Genomic DNA, 18,440 nt, shown 5'->3' with positions numbered 1-18,440 from the left:
TGAGATCATGACCTGAGCCCAAGTCAGCCAATCAGCCAACTTAGCCCCCAGGCGCCCTGCCCATCACTTTCTTCTCCAGGTCCATCTTGGTTCCTCACCCCACCTTCAGAGATGATGTAGGTCACTTGCGTACTTTGTACAAAAACACATTATTTCATATTTATTATCGTTACATTCATTGCACAGAATGTTAAGTATTTGTGACCATCTCCCCTACCAGACCCGATCTTAATACTCTTCGTTTTTTTTGTTGTTGTTGTTGTTGTTGTTGTTTTTAAATATTTTTATTTATTTCTAGGAGAGAGAGAGAGACAGCGTGAGCAGGGGAGGGTCAGAGACAGAGGGAGTCACAGACTCTGAAATAGGCTCCAGGCTCTGAACTGGCTGTCAGCACAGAGCCCGACACGGGGCTCGAACCCACGAACCGCGAGATCATGACCTAAGCGAAAGTCGGACGCTTAACCGACTAAGCCACCCAGGCGCCCCAATACTCTTCGTTTTTATGCCTGGCATTTGTGTGGCATTTGGCCCAGAACAGGTGTTCCAAAAATGCGACTCGTGCTGAGTTGTGACTTGACTTGAACACAGAGTGCTTATCCTCAAGGAGCTTTCAGTCTACTTGGAAAAGAATTTCCATCTACAGGAAACAACTGAACAGTGAAGAAGTTTAAGCTAAGAATATAGGGCAGGCAACAGGCGCTCTCGGATTTCAAAGAAGGGAGCGTGGCTGCAGGGATCGATTTGGAATCATAGCTAAGAAAAGGAAGAACAATCGGAACATTGACCTGAGGTGGCTGTGAATGAAATGTTCACATTTAAGGGGGAGCAGAGTCACACCAGCAAATGCAGGTTGTATACGCATGATCCTCACAAGACCGCTTTGCACTGCGTATCCATCATCCTGTGTGACTGCGCCCTCTGAAGTCAAGGACTGTCTTTTTTTTGCTAAGGCCAAGGATAGTACCTGGCCCATAGTAGTGGTAAAAGTATGACAAATAACATTTATCGGGTCCTGATTATGTTCTAGCCAGTGCCCTGATTGAATTGTATTAACTCAAGCCATGTTTATTGAAAATGTGTTCGCTGACTTGTGCCATCCTGTCAAGGTTAATGACATCTAGGAAATCTTTAATTACGTAGGCCCCTCTCTCACACGATCTGCATCTTCATTCTGCAAAAGCTGTACACACATCGCAGAGTCTGAGCCCGTGCCAGAGACTAGTAGAAACTAGAAATCAGCTTGTTCAAGTGGCAAGTTGGCCTAGTGTTCGGGACAGGCCACCGGTCTCTGGGAGAAAGAGATACAGTGGTGTGCAACCAACAGGACAGTGGAGGGAACCTAAACAATACACGCTTGTGCGCCTGCACACACTGCTCTTACTTCCAAGCCAGAGGGACTGAGCCTGCTGACCTGCTTCTTTTTCTGCTTGAGTCTAAGATATATTCATAGTTGGGGCTACTGGTAGACCCAGCTGTAGGTTCCTTGGTAGGAGAAACAACCCAGGCATTGGCATTGATATGTACTGCAGAAACGGAGGCAGTTTGAAACTCTGTAACTAATTAGCTGTAGAGCTTCCGACTGTGACTCCATGTTCTTTTGCGCATTAGGGAGGCCCCCAGGTATCCCCCGTACCAGCTTAGCCTCTCCAAATACACCGTCTGAAATAGCAAGTAAAATAACCTGGACAGCATTCCGAGCAGACAGTAAATATTTGTGAAGTATTTTCTCCATACGCTACTAACTTGCAAGAGAAAAGTACTTTTAGAAAAATGTTCAGGCTTAATTGAAAAAGCACACAGTAATCAACTTTTTTTCCCAGCTGGCATAAAACTGCCTTACTGGTAGCCAAATTTGGGATGCCTGAAGACAGACAAATGACTAATACCAGGGCTGTGTGTGGCCAGGGCCAAATGTATTTTCTGACCACAAGACCATGTCTGGACTCTCCTTTATAATTACCACACAGCCTACTATAATTGTAAAACTTATATTTACTTCCTGCCTTTGACATGTAATTCAGGGTCCCAGGCTGCACCCCGAGCCAAAGTTAAATCCTCTCTGTTGCTTGCTTAAAAGCTATAAAATCATCATTGTGTGACGGGGTGTGTGTGTGTGTGTGTGTGTGTGTTACCATGTCTGTGAAATATGTGAAGCACATCCTTGTGAAAAATACACCCACTCCTGCCCTGTCAGATGAAGCACTTTACTAATCAGATGTTTCTTGAACATCTACTCCTCCAGCCAAGGGCATTTAGGCTCTAGGAAAACATCAGTGGACAAGACAATCAAGTCCCCACTTTCCTGGAAGAGAACAGGGAGTGGGGGGTGGGGAGGGAAATACCAGAAAGCGGCACGTTGCAAATATGTGCAGTGCACAGTCACATCCGGGTAATGTGACAGAGCACGCTTGGGTGGCCTCTTTTAGCTCGGGACAGTAGAGAAAGCCTCTCCAGAGAGATAGCATTTAAATTGACATTTTAAAATGACAAGAAGGAGTCGGAAAAGCAAAGATCAGGAAAAGGAACATTCCAGTCAGGTTAGTGTAAAGGCCCAAAGATGGGAAAGAGCGTGGCATGTTCCAGAAACCGAGAAAAGCCGAGTGTGAGTCAAGTGTGGTGGGTGAGCGGGAGACTGCTCAGGGAGGTTGGCTGTGCACGCCAGTTGGTCACGGGAGCATCGTGACCCTTGTCAAAGCAGAGATCTAGGAGGGAGGCTGCTGCAGAGGTCTGGGCGCGAGGCCATGGTGGTTTGGGCTAGGAGATGGTTGGAATCGAGAACAGCAGCTAGATTTGTGTTTAGGGGCTGTAGTTTAGAACCAGTCACCAGAACTCACCAGGAGTTCAGATGTGAGGAACAAAGGAAAGTGAATAAGTAATTCCAAGAGCATCTAGAAGGATGATGGCTGACTGGGGAAGGCCGAAGGCAGAGCTGCTTGGCTCCTCACTCCCCGTCAGAGCTCACTAACCACAAGCCCACATCTTGGAGTTCAACAGTGTGCCCTCCCCACCCCCTAACTTTACCACACCAGGGAATATTCACAGACTTTTGGAATTCCTGGATTGTTCACATAATTACCACTGAAGCATTTCCATGACTTCTCTTTCCTTTTCATGTTCGTTTTTTGACACCCAAAGACATCCCATTCGGGTTTCTACCTCATACCCTGACACGTCCCTTCTGGGTGCTCTGGAAGGGAGCTCCTGTCTGCACTTCTTCCCTCAGCACAGCGCTGGGGCGCCCTGGGCCCAGGCATGGAGGAAGGGCTGGGTTTGAGATTTGCCCAGTGGACCACAAGTTGACAGCTGGCCTATCCTTCTCCCAACATACCCGGCGTGTGTAGATAGAATGCAATATGACTGATGTTCTTGTTCTTTTCTTTATAATAAGGAAAACTTTAGTGGTCTCTTTAATAATGATTAAATCAGTTTAATCCACTTATTTCTTTATTATAAGATTGCTATTTTCCTACTTTTGCTGTATAACCATTGTGGGGCTTGGGGTGCCTGGGTGGCTCAGTTAATCATCTGACTCGGTTTCAGCTCATGATCTCAAGGTTCGTGGGATCAAGCCCTGCCACGCCGGCGGTGCAGAGCCTGCTTGGGACTCTCTCCCTCTCTCTCTGCCTCTCCTCCACTCTCAAAAATAAATAAACTTAAAAAACATTGTGGGGCTTAAATTCTCTTGTCTATACAAGGGGAATAATAACAATAAAATTGTTCTTCAGGGGTATTTTGTGAAGATTGCATCATTAAATGCAATAATGTATATAAAGTGCTTAGCACGGTAGCTACTATGTAGCGGTCAGTAAACTTGAGGTGCAACTGTTAGTAAAATAATAATCTGGGGGAGGAAAGGGTGGCTCCCAAAACCTATAAACTGGTTTTAGTATTCACAGTAATCAGGCCAAAAAACGAGAACCAAACACTGCCTATCTTTGAACAAAATCTGCCTAATTCCCTGCCTATCTTTGAACAAAATCTAGAATGTCTTTAGATTTCAGATTTCTCCAGTGTATGAGAGGATTAGGATCAATAACCCCAGTTTTCAGACTTATGTGGTTCCAGTAGATGATCTATATTTTTCTCTCTGGTCTTCCTTTTAGAAGCTTATCCAAAAGTTTTAGGAGCCCCAGACCAGCTCAGTTGGTTAAGCATCCGACTCTTGATTTCGGCTCAGGTCATGATCTCACAGTTTGTGAGTTTGAACCCCATGTCAGGCTCTGCACTGACAATGTGGAGCCTGCTTGGGATTCTCTTTCTCCCTCTTTCTCTCTGCCCCTCCCCTGCTCATGCTCTCTCTTTCTTTCCTTCTCTCCCCCCGACCCTCTCTCTCTCTCAAAATAAATAAAACTTTAAAAAAAAAATTTTTTTTTTTTAAAGTTTTATCTTTGGATCAGCTAAATTAGTGTGACTGATATTTATTGCCAGATATGACCTTCTGTTAGCACATTGCACATCCCAACACTCATATCACTTTCTATAAATAAAGATTTCGGGTGAGGAAATGTTCTGTCTCAAGAGAAGTTTAGCTCTTGAGAATCTTTCTCTTTTTAGACTCTCAGTCCGTGGGCTATTACTCACCACATGGCATTCTTCCTCAGTCTTACTTTTGTTACCTTCTGTCGTGATCACAGAGGTTGATAGCCACCTACAGTTTCTGAGTTCCCCACTGAGCCTTCCTTAGTGGTCGGCATTGCATTTGAGTGGTGCTTTCTTGCTTCCTCTACCTTTTGAAATTTAAAAATAGAAAACACACCCACAGTCTTTCACGTTGGCTGAACTCTATTATTCATCTCACAGATTTTCTGGTGAATTCCACAGTATAACACATACAGTTTATACTGCTATCGGTTCCGAATGAGCCCTGTAAGAAATGGACAAAGAGAGACCTTCATTTTGACTATCCAGTGCGCAATCAGAAATTGGCAGGAGCTGCCCACAGGAAGAGGGAAGTGAATTAAAGAGACAGAATGTTCTTAGCTCTGCTCCTAGACTTTTCTTCCTACTTGTCCAACTTTCCTGAGCCATGGTGAGCAATCACTGGGTTGATAAAGGACTCCTTTAAGAATCTAACTCTGGTTCCGTGAATACCAACAGGCCCTGGACACAACCCCTTCACTGGTCCCATCCCACATCTCAGCAGACATACTAAAATATGGCAGCCTTCACATTAAATATAATTTTATTGCTGACAGAATTTTTTTTTATATTTTCATGGTTTTTCTTTGGAAATAGGTTGGTTACAGGTAACTCATAATTGTCTATTAATTTATCAGAAGTTATCCTAGCATACTTGGGAATTATGAAGTTAAAACCTAAATCCAGCCTACATATTGCTTCCAAATGAAATATTTTTGATCGCCAAGTCAGCAATTAATGAAGTTAACCTAACATTACATTTTGTAGACCTTTATCAGTTATTAATTCAGCTCTGGTGCTATCTTGTTTTGAAGCCAACAAATAATCTTCAAGGTCTCAGACATTTTCACAGGTCCTTGGCAAGTTAGAAGGCCCCAGGCTCTGTACCTTCAGAGCCAATGGTTAAAAATGCTCTGCCTGGGAAGCCCTAAGCTCCGAGGTCTCCACTTGCCTTCTTCAAGGAATGAGAGCTGCTTTGAGGGACATTTCTCTAGGAAAATACAGGCTGGCGTACAAATAGCAGTAGTCTTCTAAAACAAGGTGAAATCCCTACTAAAAAACAAAAAACAAAAAAACCCAGAGTAATTGAAGGCAGAATCCCTGGGTGGCAGCCATTAGTTCACTGGGTAACCTTGAACAAGCCCCCTGTGGCTCTTTTCCGGCCCCCAGTAGTGCTTTTCTGGACAGACTCTCCATCTGGCAGAGGTGGGAGGCCAAGGTCGTTAGTTCTAAGAACTGAATGAGGTGCAGGCCCTTCCGAACCTGACACAGGGTTCCCCTCACACAGTAAAAACAAAGCAATTTTTAATGTCGATGTCATTTTGCCAGAATGAAGAAGGAAGGGAAGGGAGAAGAGAGTGAGGACCGGAAAGGGAGTGGGGGGAGGAAAGAGGAAGGAAAGCACTGTCAACACTTGGGTTTAAAAAGCTATTGATCTTTGATGTTTGCACAAAATGACGTCTCCCTTCTCTAGAAAGAAAAGCTTTCACGTGAGAGGCTTAGTCGTATTGTGCTATTCAGAAGCCATCCAACAGCTCAGTGAGGGGCAAGTGTGATGAAATGAACAGAACGTAGATTCCAGAGTCAAAGAAGCTACCCAAAGGCAGCCCTCCCAGGCATGTGTTCTCAGAGTGGGGGCCAGGGACCCCGAGGGTTCTCCGAGAGCCTTTCTGGGCACCCATGAGGTCAAAACTATCTTCATAGTAATACTAAGATGTCACTTATCTTTTTCACTCTCTGTCTTTCCATAAGTGTATATCACAACAGACTAGATGCATACACACATATCAAAGTCCAACTATCTTCTCTTAAGCCAAACAGTATAGATACTTTCAAAAATGTAAAAATAATGCCACCTTTTGTCTCTAACCCTTTTTCTGTTGTTCTGGAAATATAATTACTTAAGTTGTATTTATGTAAGTAGTCTCTACACCCAACGTGAGGCCCAAACTCATGACCCCGAGATCAGTAGTCACATGCTCCCCCCAGCTGAGCCAGCCAGGCACCCCTGGAGTTACTTTTTTTTTTTTTAATGAATTAATAAATGTATATTGTTTAAATCCTCAGTCTTAATATCTACTATGGCAAATATTGATAACTATAACTCCAAATGTTATGGGGTCTTCAGTAATTTCTAAAAGTATAAAGTGTTCTCAGACCTAGAGGTCTGAGAACCCCTGAGCTCCCTAACCCTAGTTACGATTTGTTGAATGTTTCCTCATGCCGGGGGGCCTGTGCAAAGCGTACTACATTCTCCATCTCTTTTCATCTTTGCAACAGAGCCATAAAGTAGAGGCTTGCAAAAAAGGTCTTGCTAGCCCAAGGTCCCGCAGCTGGAAGTTCTTTGAAAGAGATAACCAGGTCCCTCTGAGTTCAAAGCCACACTCTTGATCACTGGGCAGAACTCCCTCAGAAATTATTTCTCCGTCATTTTGAAAAAGTGATTTCACTGCTCCCAGTCCGTGTCCTTATCAAACATGGGCAGGATCCTACCTATCCCACAGGATTCTTTTAAGAGCGAAAGAGTTAACGCACATCCAGGTGCCTAGCAGGGTTCCCAACAGACACTGGGAAATGGTTAGCCTCCTTCCTTCCATTCCTTCCTGTCCTTGGCACAGTGTTAGACCAGCGAGGCTCAGCGACTTCCCTTTTTCCCTCTAGATGGTCTTCAAGCCGACAGAGAGGCTGATGGAACAGAAGGAGTTGATGAAGATATGATTGTGACCCAAAGCCAGACCAACTTCATCTGCCCCATCACGCAGGTACCGTCGTCTTCTCCTCCTTCTCAGAAGGACGAAGATGCAAAAGACTTCTGTTTGCTTTCTAACTTGATCTCACGTCCAGGGTAAGGAGGGAGGAAAGGAAAGTGATGAGGTCCCAGAAGATGTGTGGGAGGCTCCCGGGCTGGCAGGACTTTGCAGTCACCCTTGCCCGGAGGGATCAAGGAAAAAATTCTTGACCCACAGGCCAGCTGACCTTGGAGCCACGGTCTCCCTGCCTTTTCCTCTGTCGCCATCTGCCCTAATAATTATCTAAAGACATGAGATGGGGAGGTTAAACATAGGAGGGCCCAAGGTGAGGAAAAAACAGCGTGAAATAACTTGGTGACTTGGAGAAGTTACTGGAAGTGGATCATTATCATTCCTGAAAGTTGAATGCCTCCTTGATTGCAGGTGGAAATGAAGAAACCAGTGAAAAATAAAGTGTGTGGCCACACCTATGAAGAGGAAGCCATTGTTCGCATGATTGAGTCCAAGCACAGGCGGAAGAAAAAGGCCTGGTGAGTCGACGCAGGAAGGGAAGTGAGCCTTCCTGGTGGCGGGCGGTCGGAGGTGGTGTGCTCACGCTAGAGGAAAAGATACTTAAATGCCCCCCCCCCCCCAAGCCCATTCACCTCTCTCATAGTATAAACATGAAAAATGGCTTTCTGGAAAAACAATGCATGACGGAAAAGTTAGTAGTCTGTTCAGGAAGAAGCTAAAGAAATTTCAGCCACACCTTCGAAACAGGAGAAGAAAGAATCGGGTGAAATGCGCATCATTAAGTGATAGGAATTTTTTTTTTCTAATGTTTTCTTTATTTCTGAGAGAGAGAGAGACAGCGTGAGCAGGAGAGGGTCAGAGAGGGAGAGGGAGACACCGAATCGGAAACAGGCTCCAGGCTCTGAGCTGGCTGTCAGCACAGAGCCACACAGGGGGCTCAAACCCACTAACCGTGAGATCCTGACCTGAGCCGAAGTAGGTCAGTTAACCGACTAAGCCACCCATGCGCCTCAAGTGATAGGAATTTTTATGAAATTGTGCTATAGCCTGAAAAGAAATAAAGGAGAACTCTGATGGTGAAAGATTTCTTTTTCCCTTTCCGTGTATACTTACACAAGAAGGAATGGCAGGTGTTCTGTTTGTTTGTTTTTTGTTTTTTGGGTGTTTTGGGATTTTTTTTTTTTTGCATCCTGCAGTACAGATAATTTGTTTAAAATGTTCCGAGAGAAGATTTGTATCCAGAGGTCTGATCAAGATTCAATTGTCAGGGAAAACCTTTCGTATCTTTAATTACTTAAATAGTTCAAGCACATTTTTGGATCGCTCCAATGAGAATTCTTTTCTTAATTGGAATGTTCGGAGAAGCTTCCTGTTACACCTATTTTATGTATGTTTCTACCCCCCCGCCTGCACATTCCTGCCCTTCTGGTGCTCAGCCTGGAAGGACCATGGCTCTGCCCCTGTGATAACCCGGATCCTGAGTTGGCTGACAGGCTCTAATTCAGTCTGGCGTTTCTCATGCCCTTATCACAGGTTTGTCCTAGGAATGGAATTGCAGGTGTGACCAGGTCTCAATGGACTTTTGATAACAGTCACTTTGAAGTGGAGCTCCCTTCTCCATCACCCAGAAATTTGCTGGTCCAGACCCAGAATTGGAATTTCCCCACCTCTCCTCCTGTGGGCATGGACTCAGAGATCGGGTATTTGAGACCATACCTAATCTTGATGGTCATTAAGTCAAGTCGTGTACCGTATTTATTCTAGAAGAATGGGCTACTGGTTGCAAAACTGAGAACGGTCAAGTACATGTTTGAGTCCCAGTCGAGACCTTGTATTTCCCAAGGCACCTTCCCCAGCCAACCTTCCAGCTTCCCTGTGAATATGAGTTCCTTTCGCTTCCCAACCTCTGAGCCTTCCCTTTCAACTGAACTTTTTTTCTGTGTTCATTCTCAGGAAAACAAACTATTGATTTCTTAAAACGATAATTGCTAAGAATAGATATTCCCAGATAGTTCCATTTTGCAGCTCTCCTTTTTTTTTAAAAGTTTGTGACCTTCCCCCAGAGTCATATTTGGAAAGGGGCAGCCACTGATACCAAGGGGCATTTCTCACGAGCCCCAGGATGGCGGTAGGGACGCCAAGACCCTGCTCACATTTAAATGGATCTTCTTAATTGTCTATTTGACTTTCTAATATCCTTTGGCTTTTTTTTTCTTTTGAATTGTACATGCTATTTGGAAGCACTTGAGTAACATTTGTCATCTAGAGAAGCTTCTTTTTTCTGTCACACCTCTCTATAACTTAGGGCAAATTCTGCAGATTCTCATAACTTCATAATAATAACAATTAAGTCCAAGTGGAAGAAGTGTGGGAAGTTTACAGAGAAGGTAGTGTTTTTACTGGGCCTTGAAAAAATGAGAAGGATTTCAGGGGTTTTTTTATTTCTTTTTGAGAGAGTGTGAGCAGGGAAGGGGCAGAGAGAGAGAGAGGGGACAGAGGATCCAAAGCAGGCTCTGTGCTGACAGCAACAGGCCCACTGCGGGGCTCGAACTCTCGAACCGCGAGATCACGACCTGAGCCAATGTCGGATGCTCAACCGACTGAGCCACCCAGGCACCCCGAATGAGAAGGGCTTCAGAGAATGGTGAAGAGGCCTTCTAGCCAAGAGGCCTGCCCCACCCAGAGCCTGTCCTTCTTAGTGATCGGACGGAACGGTTGTTACTGTATGTTCGAGGGGAAATAGAAGACTGCTGTGGACAGCAACACTACGGAGAGTGGTGGAGAGATTCTCGTAGAGCGTGAAGGGTCGGGATTTCATCAGTTTCCTCATCTATAAACTGGTGATACTAGTTGTAATTGCCTCACTGGTATGTTTGAAATTTGAATATGATCCGTGTGAAGTACTTTAAAGCCCCTGGTCCGGGGCAAGACAGTAAACACCAGCACCATCCCCGCCGCCGCCGCCATCCTCGGTCTTGCTGCCGTCGTTTCTGGGCATGAGACCGCGCTGCAGGGCGTCGAGGGAATAAGCGGAGGGAGCCAAGCTGGGGTTTGGGAAGTTACTCCAGGGCAGTTCAAGGGATGGGCTAAAAAGGCGTGAGGTGACAGTGTCAGTGAGGATGCGTTTGCAGGAGATTAAGTTACAGTGATGGGAGCCTGAGGCAAGAGTCATGGATCACGGGAACGAGAACGGGCCATCATGGAGGCAGAGCTGTCCGGGTTTGGCAACAGAGCGTTGAAGGGAGGAAGAGGAGTGGATGACTGTCATTTCTAAACCAAGTGTCCAGAAGCTGGGGGGGGGTGGGGGATCATTAGCCAACTGAGAGGACGGGAGCAAGAACACATCTCGAAGGGATTGTGAGAGGCACAGTTGGGGTCATGCTATAAGCTTGAGGTCCTAGCGACACCGCCGTTTGGAGTGGCCAGGCAGGAGGTGCAGAAAACATGACGTCTTGGGGGCACCTGGGTGGCTCGGTCGGTTGGGTGGCCGACTTCAGCTCAGGTCATGATCTCACAGTTTGTGGGTTCGAGCCCCGCATCGGGCTCTGCGCTGACAGCCAGCTCAGAGCCTGGAGCCTGTTTCAGATTCTGTGTCTCCCTCTCTCTCTCTGACCCTCCCCTGCTCATGCTGCCTCTCTCTCTCTCTCAGAAATAAATTTAAAAAAAGAAAAAATGTGGTGTCTTGAACCAGAGAGAGAGGCCTGAGCTCAGGGTGTCGTCATGGGGTTATTGGTACAAGGGAGCCAAACCCACTCACCTGCCCCACAGGGGCAGCTCTGGGCACATGCACCAGGCCAGCCCTGCCCTGCTCACCTCACACCCCCCTCCTCAGCACCCGCCTCAGACCTTCAGAAAGGCGCTTCCCTCATTAATGAAAAGAGATTTAGAGGAAGAAGACCCCAGTGCAGCCGTCTGAGAGTGTAGCCAGGCGAGGGCGGAAGAAGATGGGGGGCTGCATATCACGGGAGCAGCACGTGACACTTCCGGGTCTCCCCATCAGCTTCCCGCGCGAGCATGAAGCAGTGTCATTTCCCATGATGCATGTGAGCGTGCTGAGCAGTCCTGGGTCCCCTGTGTTTAAAAAAGGTCCGTGACACATCCAGCTTGAGACACCTCAGTTCTTCCTCCTAGAAGGTTCAGTTAATGTTTTGTCAGACTGGAGCTCCAGTACGTTTCATTACGGGGCGCTGACCGAATTTTCCTGTCCTTGCTTCTGTCTCTGGGAAGACCTCTCTCCCCCGGCTTGAGTCAGAATAAAATCGCGGAGACTGTAGCCCTCACGAAGTACAGTCATTGAAACAGCTTCCTGAATAATTGGGCCGTGTGTGTTGTTACTGTCAAAGCCGCCTTACGATTCTCCTATTAACGACGTATTTCCAGTGTTCCACAGTCATTTCTTTCCTTTTTTCGTTTGAGAACAGGAACCGTGTTTAACCAACAGTCACACTGAGCAGCACGTAGAATAAAATCCAGTTCACTGGCAGTGTGTCGCCGAAGAGCACTGCAGTCCCTATTTCTCCACTGGCCAACAGGCCATTTAACCTCCTAGGGCCTCAATTTCTTCATCCGCGGAGTAGAAATAACATCAACATCCCATGGAATTTTAGGATTAAAGAAACAGTGGGGAAATTCCAATCTAGGTCTGGACCAGGACATTTCTTGGCAGTGGAGAGAAGCAAACCACTTAAGAGAAAGCTCCTTCTGAACTGCAGAACGCTAAACAAACAGCAGTCGGGTTATAAAGGTCGAGGCCGGCGGTGTTGTTACTACTTACCTCACTGCCCAGTGACACATTATTCGAGACTCAGAGGTCGTAGGACAGAGTGACTCGGTGTGTTTAGGTATGATGGGAATTCATCCCACTCAGACTTTCAGAGATATCCGCAGACCTCTTTCGAGAGCCGCCTCGGACCCTGGAATTCTTGGGGTCCAGATCTGAGAGCTCACAGGACTCACAGTCTTGTTACTTTTGAGCCGAGACTGAGGCCAGGGTTCCCTGCCACCTTCTGGGACCCCTGAGGTGCGCACTCTGTTTGGGCAGTACGCACTTGCATGCCTGCGCACTGCTGTGTAGCATGTCCTGCCCTCTCAGTGACCCGAGTTCAGGACCCAGCCTCTCCTTTGAGGCCTGCAAGTCTGACTTCTGCACAGCAGTGACGCCAGAGCTTAGGATTGGGTATTGCCACACCTGTCTTGCTCACCAGGATGTCCTGGGGATTAATGAACTCATGCTTCCATGGAGTGTTATTTCTCCAGAGAAGGAGCGCCCTGATTCAGTGTCACGTCATTACGGCCTCATCTCATCCTTTGTAGCTTAAAAACCTGTGTTTGTTTATTTGAGGGGGGGTGAGACGCAGGGTTCTCCCCCAGCTCCTGCATCAGCCTCTCCTCCAGGAAATCTCCCCTGAGCGCTCAGTCGTGCTGGGCAGAGTGCCCCCTCGCTGACGCTGCCACAGCGCCCCCTGCGCCATGGCATGCCCGTGTCGTCAGTGGGCTGTCTCCTCCCCACAGGCTTCCTGGGAGCTGAGGCCGTGGACTGGGGCAGACACTGGGTGGTACCTGAGCCAAGTCCGTAGCCCTCATCATACATCATCCTGCTTACTACTCACAACGACCCTACACGCCAGCTCATCTTCATGGAATAAAAAACTGGGCCACAGGAATTAAAGCCACCTGCCCAGAGGGTCACAGCCAGGAGACTTGAGCCCACGTCTCTTTCACTCTTGAGCCTGTACTCGTGTCAAAAAGCCATCAGGTCCCCCTTGGGAGGGCTTTTTGGCTAATGCCTCTGTCCCCAGAGTCGATCCCCAGAGTGAGGTCAGAATTCTGTTGGACATAGGTCACCCTGGGCTCATCCATCGTCCCATTGAGAGGAATGTGCCTGCAGGCTTGGCAGTGAGTGTGCGGTTGATCCCATCAGACATTCTCAGAGTCCTCGCACTTACCGCCAGGGCCCCTGATGTCACCAGAAGTCCTCCCCGCCTCAGCCTCCCCGTCCCCCTCCACGCTTATTCACGGTCCGGCTGTCGGTGCTGAAGATTTGGTTCTGGGAAGCGGGGAGGGCCCCAGGCCCGCCGTGAACTGTCACCGGCGTCGGTCAGTATGAAGCGAGGGTGACCCCGGCACATGTCATCCCAGGGACCTGCTTTGAGTGTGTCGTGAAAGTGTCTGTATCCTCATAATCTCAGCTGTTGGCTTTCACGGTTAAAGAGACAGTTCACTTTGAGAAACCAGTGTGAGACTTCTCTCCAGTGCCTCCAGTCCTTACTCTAACACAAAGCCAAGTCGTCCGAAGGAGGCATCCCTGGGCAGATCGCCCCGATCCTGTCTCCCGTGAGGGCCTTTTTATAACCACGTTTTAGCACATGTACCTGCCCCTCTGGAGCCCATTTCAGTGTTTTTAAAAATACATATTGTTAGCAAGCATATTATCCATTACACTTCTTTGCTACTTCTTATATGAAGCCGCCTTGGTCCAGAAAGCACAAGCCAGGACATTTCTCCTTCATGGTGCACAGCTGGGCTTCCTCCTACTGGACAAACGAGTTCCCGCTATCAACTTTCTTCCCCTTCTGGTTTATGTCTTTTTTCTTGTATTTGTTATTTTTGGTCTTGTCTTGTAGCTGTTATGTTGTGTCTTAATATACCTGTGCTTTTCGGAGACTTGTCTCAGGCCACTGGGCTGGAGCCCTGGGTGGGCAGGAACCTGTATTTGTATTTCACAGCTGGGTGCTTAGAACCCAGCACAGGGTGGATCACACAGAAAGTCAAATGCATGCACGGATGCGTGCGTGTATACAGTAGGTATATGCAAGAGACAGAGAGATCAGCAACTTTAAAATGTATGGAAGACGGGCGCCTGGGTGGCTCGTTGGTTGAGTTTCCAGCTCTTGATTTCGGCTCAGGTCATGATCCCAGGATGGTGGGTGGGATTCTCTCTCTCTCCCCCTCTGCCTCTCGACCCCACTCACTCACTCTCTATAAAATAAAATAAAATATTTTTAAAAATTAAATTAAAATTTTTTAAATAAAATAAAACAAAAAATAAGTAGAATGTGTCAGAAGTATGATGATCAGGGATGCTAGGCATGGAGTTGCCCGCAGCCCTGGGAAATAGGAATTCTGCCCCCACTTCAAATCTGAGGGGAGAGACGCTCAGAAAGCTAGTAGATGTCGGCCAAATTCAAAACCAGGTCACCTTCACTCCAGACAAGGGGCATGCTACCCTACCAAAGTCTGGTTCACGCCGAGAAGAAGCCAGTGACTTCACGCAGCCCATGGCCAGAGGAGACCACGTGCAAACACAGCTGTGGCCTCAAGCACCTCCCCCACCAGGGGTGACTCACGCGCTGCTCTCTTTGGCCACAGACCCCCCCACCCCCCGAGTCTCCACCAGCCCACGCAGCCTCTCCTCCAGGAGGGACGAGTGGGCATGGCAGACGCAACAGATGCCAGCGGGTCTCTTGGCTCCGTCCCCGGCTGGTTTTCCAGGCCTTCTCCTTAGAGAGGAAGGGCCCGCCAGCTGCCCATCAGCGGGGGGGGGGGGGGGGGGGGGGGGAGCAAGCTCTGACAAAACTCGGCCCTTCTCTACCCTTCCACGCTGCCTCTGACCCAACAGCAAGTCCTAGAGGTTCTGTTTCCACTTCTGCCCCGAGTCTGACCGCTGCCACCAGCCTCGGCCACACGGCCCTCTCGCCCAGACCGCCGCGGGGCCCCCAGTTTTCCCTGCGTCCACGCCACCCATCTTGTGCACTAAGCAGCCACAGCCATGTGTTCTAAACAGAAACCAAATGGCATCCCTCCCCCATCTCAAACTCGCCAGGGTGTTCTCTTTATTTAACCTAAAATCCAGGGGCGCCTGGTCTGACTTCACCTTAGGTCATGATCTCGCAGTTGGTGGATTCGAGCCCCGCACCAGGCTCTGTGCTGGCAGCTCGGAGCCTGGAACCTACTTCCAGTTCTGTGTCTCCCTCTCTCTGCCCATCCCCCACTTGTGCTCCGTTTCTCTCTCTCAAAAATAAACAGTTTTTAAAAATTACATAAAAAATAAAATAAAATCCAACACCCCCACCCACCCACCCTGGGACCTCCTCTCCGAATGCCCTCCCTGTAGCCCTGGGCGTTTCAGCCGTGTTGACCTTGCTCTTCCACTCCAGGCCACCAGGCTACTGCGTCCTGGGGTCCCGCCTCTGCCGGGGCCCCACACAGTGCTTGTTCTAGATAAGACCTGCTTGGCGGGGCTTGCCCTGATCCAGCTGGAGAAGCCTCGCCCCACACCCTCTCCCTTGACCTGCTTCCTTTCCTTCAGAGCACTTAACGCGAGTAAACGTACAGCAGGCACTCTTTGGTGACTCAGTGATTATCTGTGTCCCTCCCTAGAAGGTGGGCACCATGAAGTGGGCCCTGCTTGGCCATGGCCTGTGCCCCGAGCACCCAGAAGGGCCTGACTCCGGTCGGTGCTCAGGGGACTAAATGAGTGAGTACGCATCAGTCCTGATTCCCCAGACGTGCTCCCTTGGGGTCAGATGTCTTCACTGAAATACTTAGCAAGTGAGAGAAGCCTATGCTGAAGGCATCAATGCTAAGTGACCCTCTCATCCTTTACAGTTGCCCCAAAATCGGCTGTAGCCACAGAGACGTGAGAATGTCCGACCTCATCCAGGACGAAGCTCTCAGAAGGGCCATCGAGAGCCACAACAAGAAGAAAGCTCGTCACTCTGAGTAGGACGACCACACCTCCCTACAGGGATGTCCGCAGCCTACCTCCTGCCCCGGCCACCTGGAGAGAGCGGTGCTTGTCAAAGCGCTTCGACTGGCTGCCGAGCATATACTTCGTTGGGGTAACACTCGAAGGTTTTACGTGTAATCGGAAGCATTTTTCTATGTCATGACAAAAACTCAAGCATATTCTATTGTTTATTTTTGAGTGTTCTCTAATTTTAAATAAAATTTTGATTACCTGCAGTGTGCCCTGTCCGATGGTGCAGGCATGGCGAGGCTGGGCCTCTCTATTCCTAATATTTCAGACCGGTTGTTGGTTTTTTTTTTATTACAGCTTTAACTAAACAATGTCTCTCAAAGGATATCTGACATGGAAATGCAGAGAAACACCCTAGGTGCAAGCATTTTCTGTCAGCATCATAAATAACAGTATGAGGTTATAAAGCAAATTTACTTCATCTGTTGACGGTTCCAAATATGCAAATGCTTCTATTTGTCATTCTGACGGGCACAGAATGCTCCAGTAACAGGCTTATCAGTGCAGTGATAGTTGATGCCCATAATGGAAACTTCGCCACAGCCTCTGAGAGTCTAAAGTATCGTCCTGAGCAACCACATCCTGACTGTCTCTGCCTTGCTCGGTGGCTCTCCTGCCCCCCGGGCCTTGGGGTCTTCAACCATGAAATAGAGATGTTGAATGAGATGTTCTCTAACGTCCCTTTAGCCCTGAAAATCTGTGGACTGAGGACCAGCCAGGCCTTAAAATTGGATATCTTTGGTTATATTCTAATTGTGTGAAGAGGGCTCATCTATTAATAATCTCTGTAGCAACCTTTTATCAACTAGATACACAAGGGAACTAAGAAGAGTTAACAGTTGCTAACATTTATTGGGCACTTACTGTGTGCCCGGTGCTATTCTGAGTTAACATATCTGTGTTAACTCCTGGAATCTTCACTGCCTGAGGAGAGAGGTACACTCATTATTCCTACTTTACAGACAAGTCCAGCGAGGCACAGAGAAGTGAAAGCCCATGGAAGGTCACAGGGCTCATATGCGGCTGAGCTGGGACAGGACCTCACGTAGCTTAGTCCCAGAGTCCGAATTCTTAGTCCGATACTCTCCTCCTCCCTGTTGATTTATTCAGATCTAAAAATATATTCAAAGTCCACATTGGAAAAAATGAAACTTCTGTAAATAAACAAACACATACACATGTGTATGCAAAGTTCAGTAACTGGAGTTGACATTGACTAGGCAGTGAGGGCCATGAAATAACACATAGTTGAGTTTAAAGGCATAGTCTAAAATGGCAAAGTTAATTTTGAAAATATTTTCGTGGAATTCAGAAAGGAGGATGACATTCAGTTGTCCAGGGACCAAGTCGATCTGAATTTCTTAAGATGGCTTCATCTGAATCAGACTTCCTGAGGAAATGATTATGTTTAAGCCAGAACAAACAGACTTTGCATGGAATGTGGTTCTTTTGTGAAATACTTTGTTTCCTAAACAGATAACGACAAGCATGAAATACTTGCCCAAGATTTGATTTGTGTTTTCCTCAACTCATTCTAAAGAGAATTCCAGAATATTGGTGGGGACACCAGTATCAGTTAGAAAAATGCCAAATAACACCATTCCACTGTGGAAAAGGTGGAGCCTTTGTATCTGGTGAAGTTTGTTTCCTTCTTTTTTAGTCTGCAGAAGCTGTTTCATGAATTTGTCTAGCCAATTAAAGGATTTGAAGTTTGATACAGAATTTATCTTCATCTTTGAAGATTTGTCATTTGGTTGTCCTCATCAGTCGGGACGTACTTGTTATGTTTCTGTTACAAGCGTTTTCCAGAAAAGAGAAACCTGTTCTTCAAACGAACTCATATTGCTTGTTGAAAGGGGAGCCGCTCTAGTCAGGAGGAGTTTCCTTCCCCTTCTGCCAGGGCGGCCCCAGAGTCCCATGGGAGATCACCCAAGGGCCCACAGGTGACATTTGAAAACCCTACAAGGCACTGTAGCTAAATCAATTTTTACCCAGATATGACTGATTTCAGACTTGTCCAGTTGTACACACCTGGCATCTTTTAAAAAATGCTGGTTCCTTGGGGCACCTGGGTGGTTTAGTCGGTTAAGCATCCGGCTTGGGCTCAGGTCATGATCATGCAGTGCTTGAGTTCGAGCCCCGCGTTGGGTCCTGTGCTGACAGCTCAGAGCCCAGAGCCTGCTTTGGATTCTGTGTCTGCCTTTCTGCCCCTCCCCCGCTCACACTCTGTCTCTCTCTTTCAAAAATAATAAACATTAAAAAAAAATTTTAATGCTAGTTCC

General features: G+C 47.4%; 1 protein-coding gene across 2 annotated transcripts in view; it reads left to right on the top strand.

The window, feature by feature from the left end:
• Nucleotides 1–17,880, top strand: part of NSMCE2 (NSE2 (MMS21) homolog, SMC5-SMC6 complex SUMO ligase) — a 218,808-nt gene extending 200,928 nt beyond the window's left edge. For both annotated transcript variants that reach the window (XM_039231986.1, XM_039231987.1), the window contains 3 exons: nucleotides 7,300–7,400; nucleotides 7,812–7,918; nucleotides 16,008–17,880. In XM_039231986.1, the coding sequence (XP_039087917.1) occupies nucleotides 7,300–7,400; nucleotides 7,812–7,918; nucleotides 16,008–16,125 (326 nt within the window). In that variant the 3' untranslated portion in view covers nucleotides 16,126–17,880. The remainder of the gene's footprint in view (nucleotides 1–7,299; nucleotides 7,401–7,811; nucleotides 7,919–16,007) is intronic.
• The last annotated feature ends 560 nt before the right edge of the window (nucleotides 17,881–18,440 follow it).

This window comes from Hyaena hyaena, unplaced genomic scaffold (genome assembly GCF_003009895.1).
Source record: "Hyaena hyaena isolate Hyena2069 unplaced genomic scaffold, ASM300989v1 scaffold_62, whole genome shotgun sequence".
NCBI lineage: Eukaryota > Metazoa > Chordata > Mammalia > Carnivora > Hyaenidae > Hyaena > Hyaena hyaena.
This window is presented reverse-complemented; position numbering and strand designations above follow the sequence as displayed.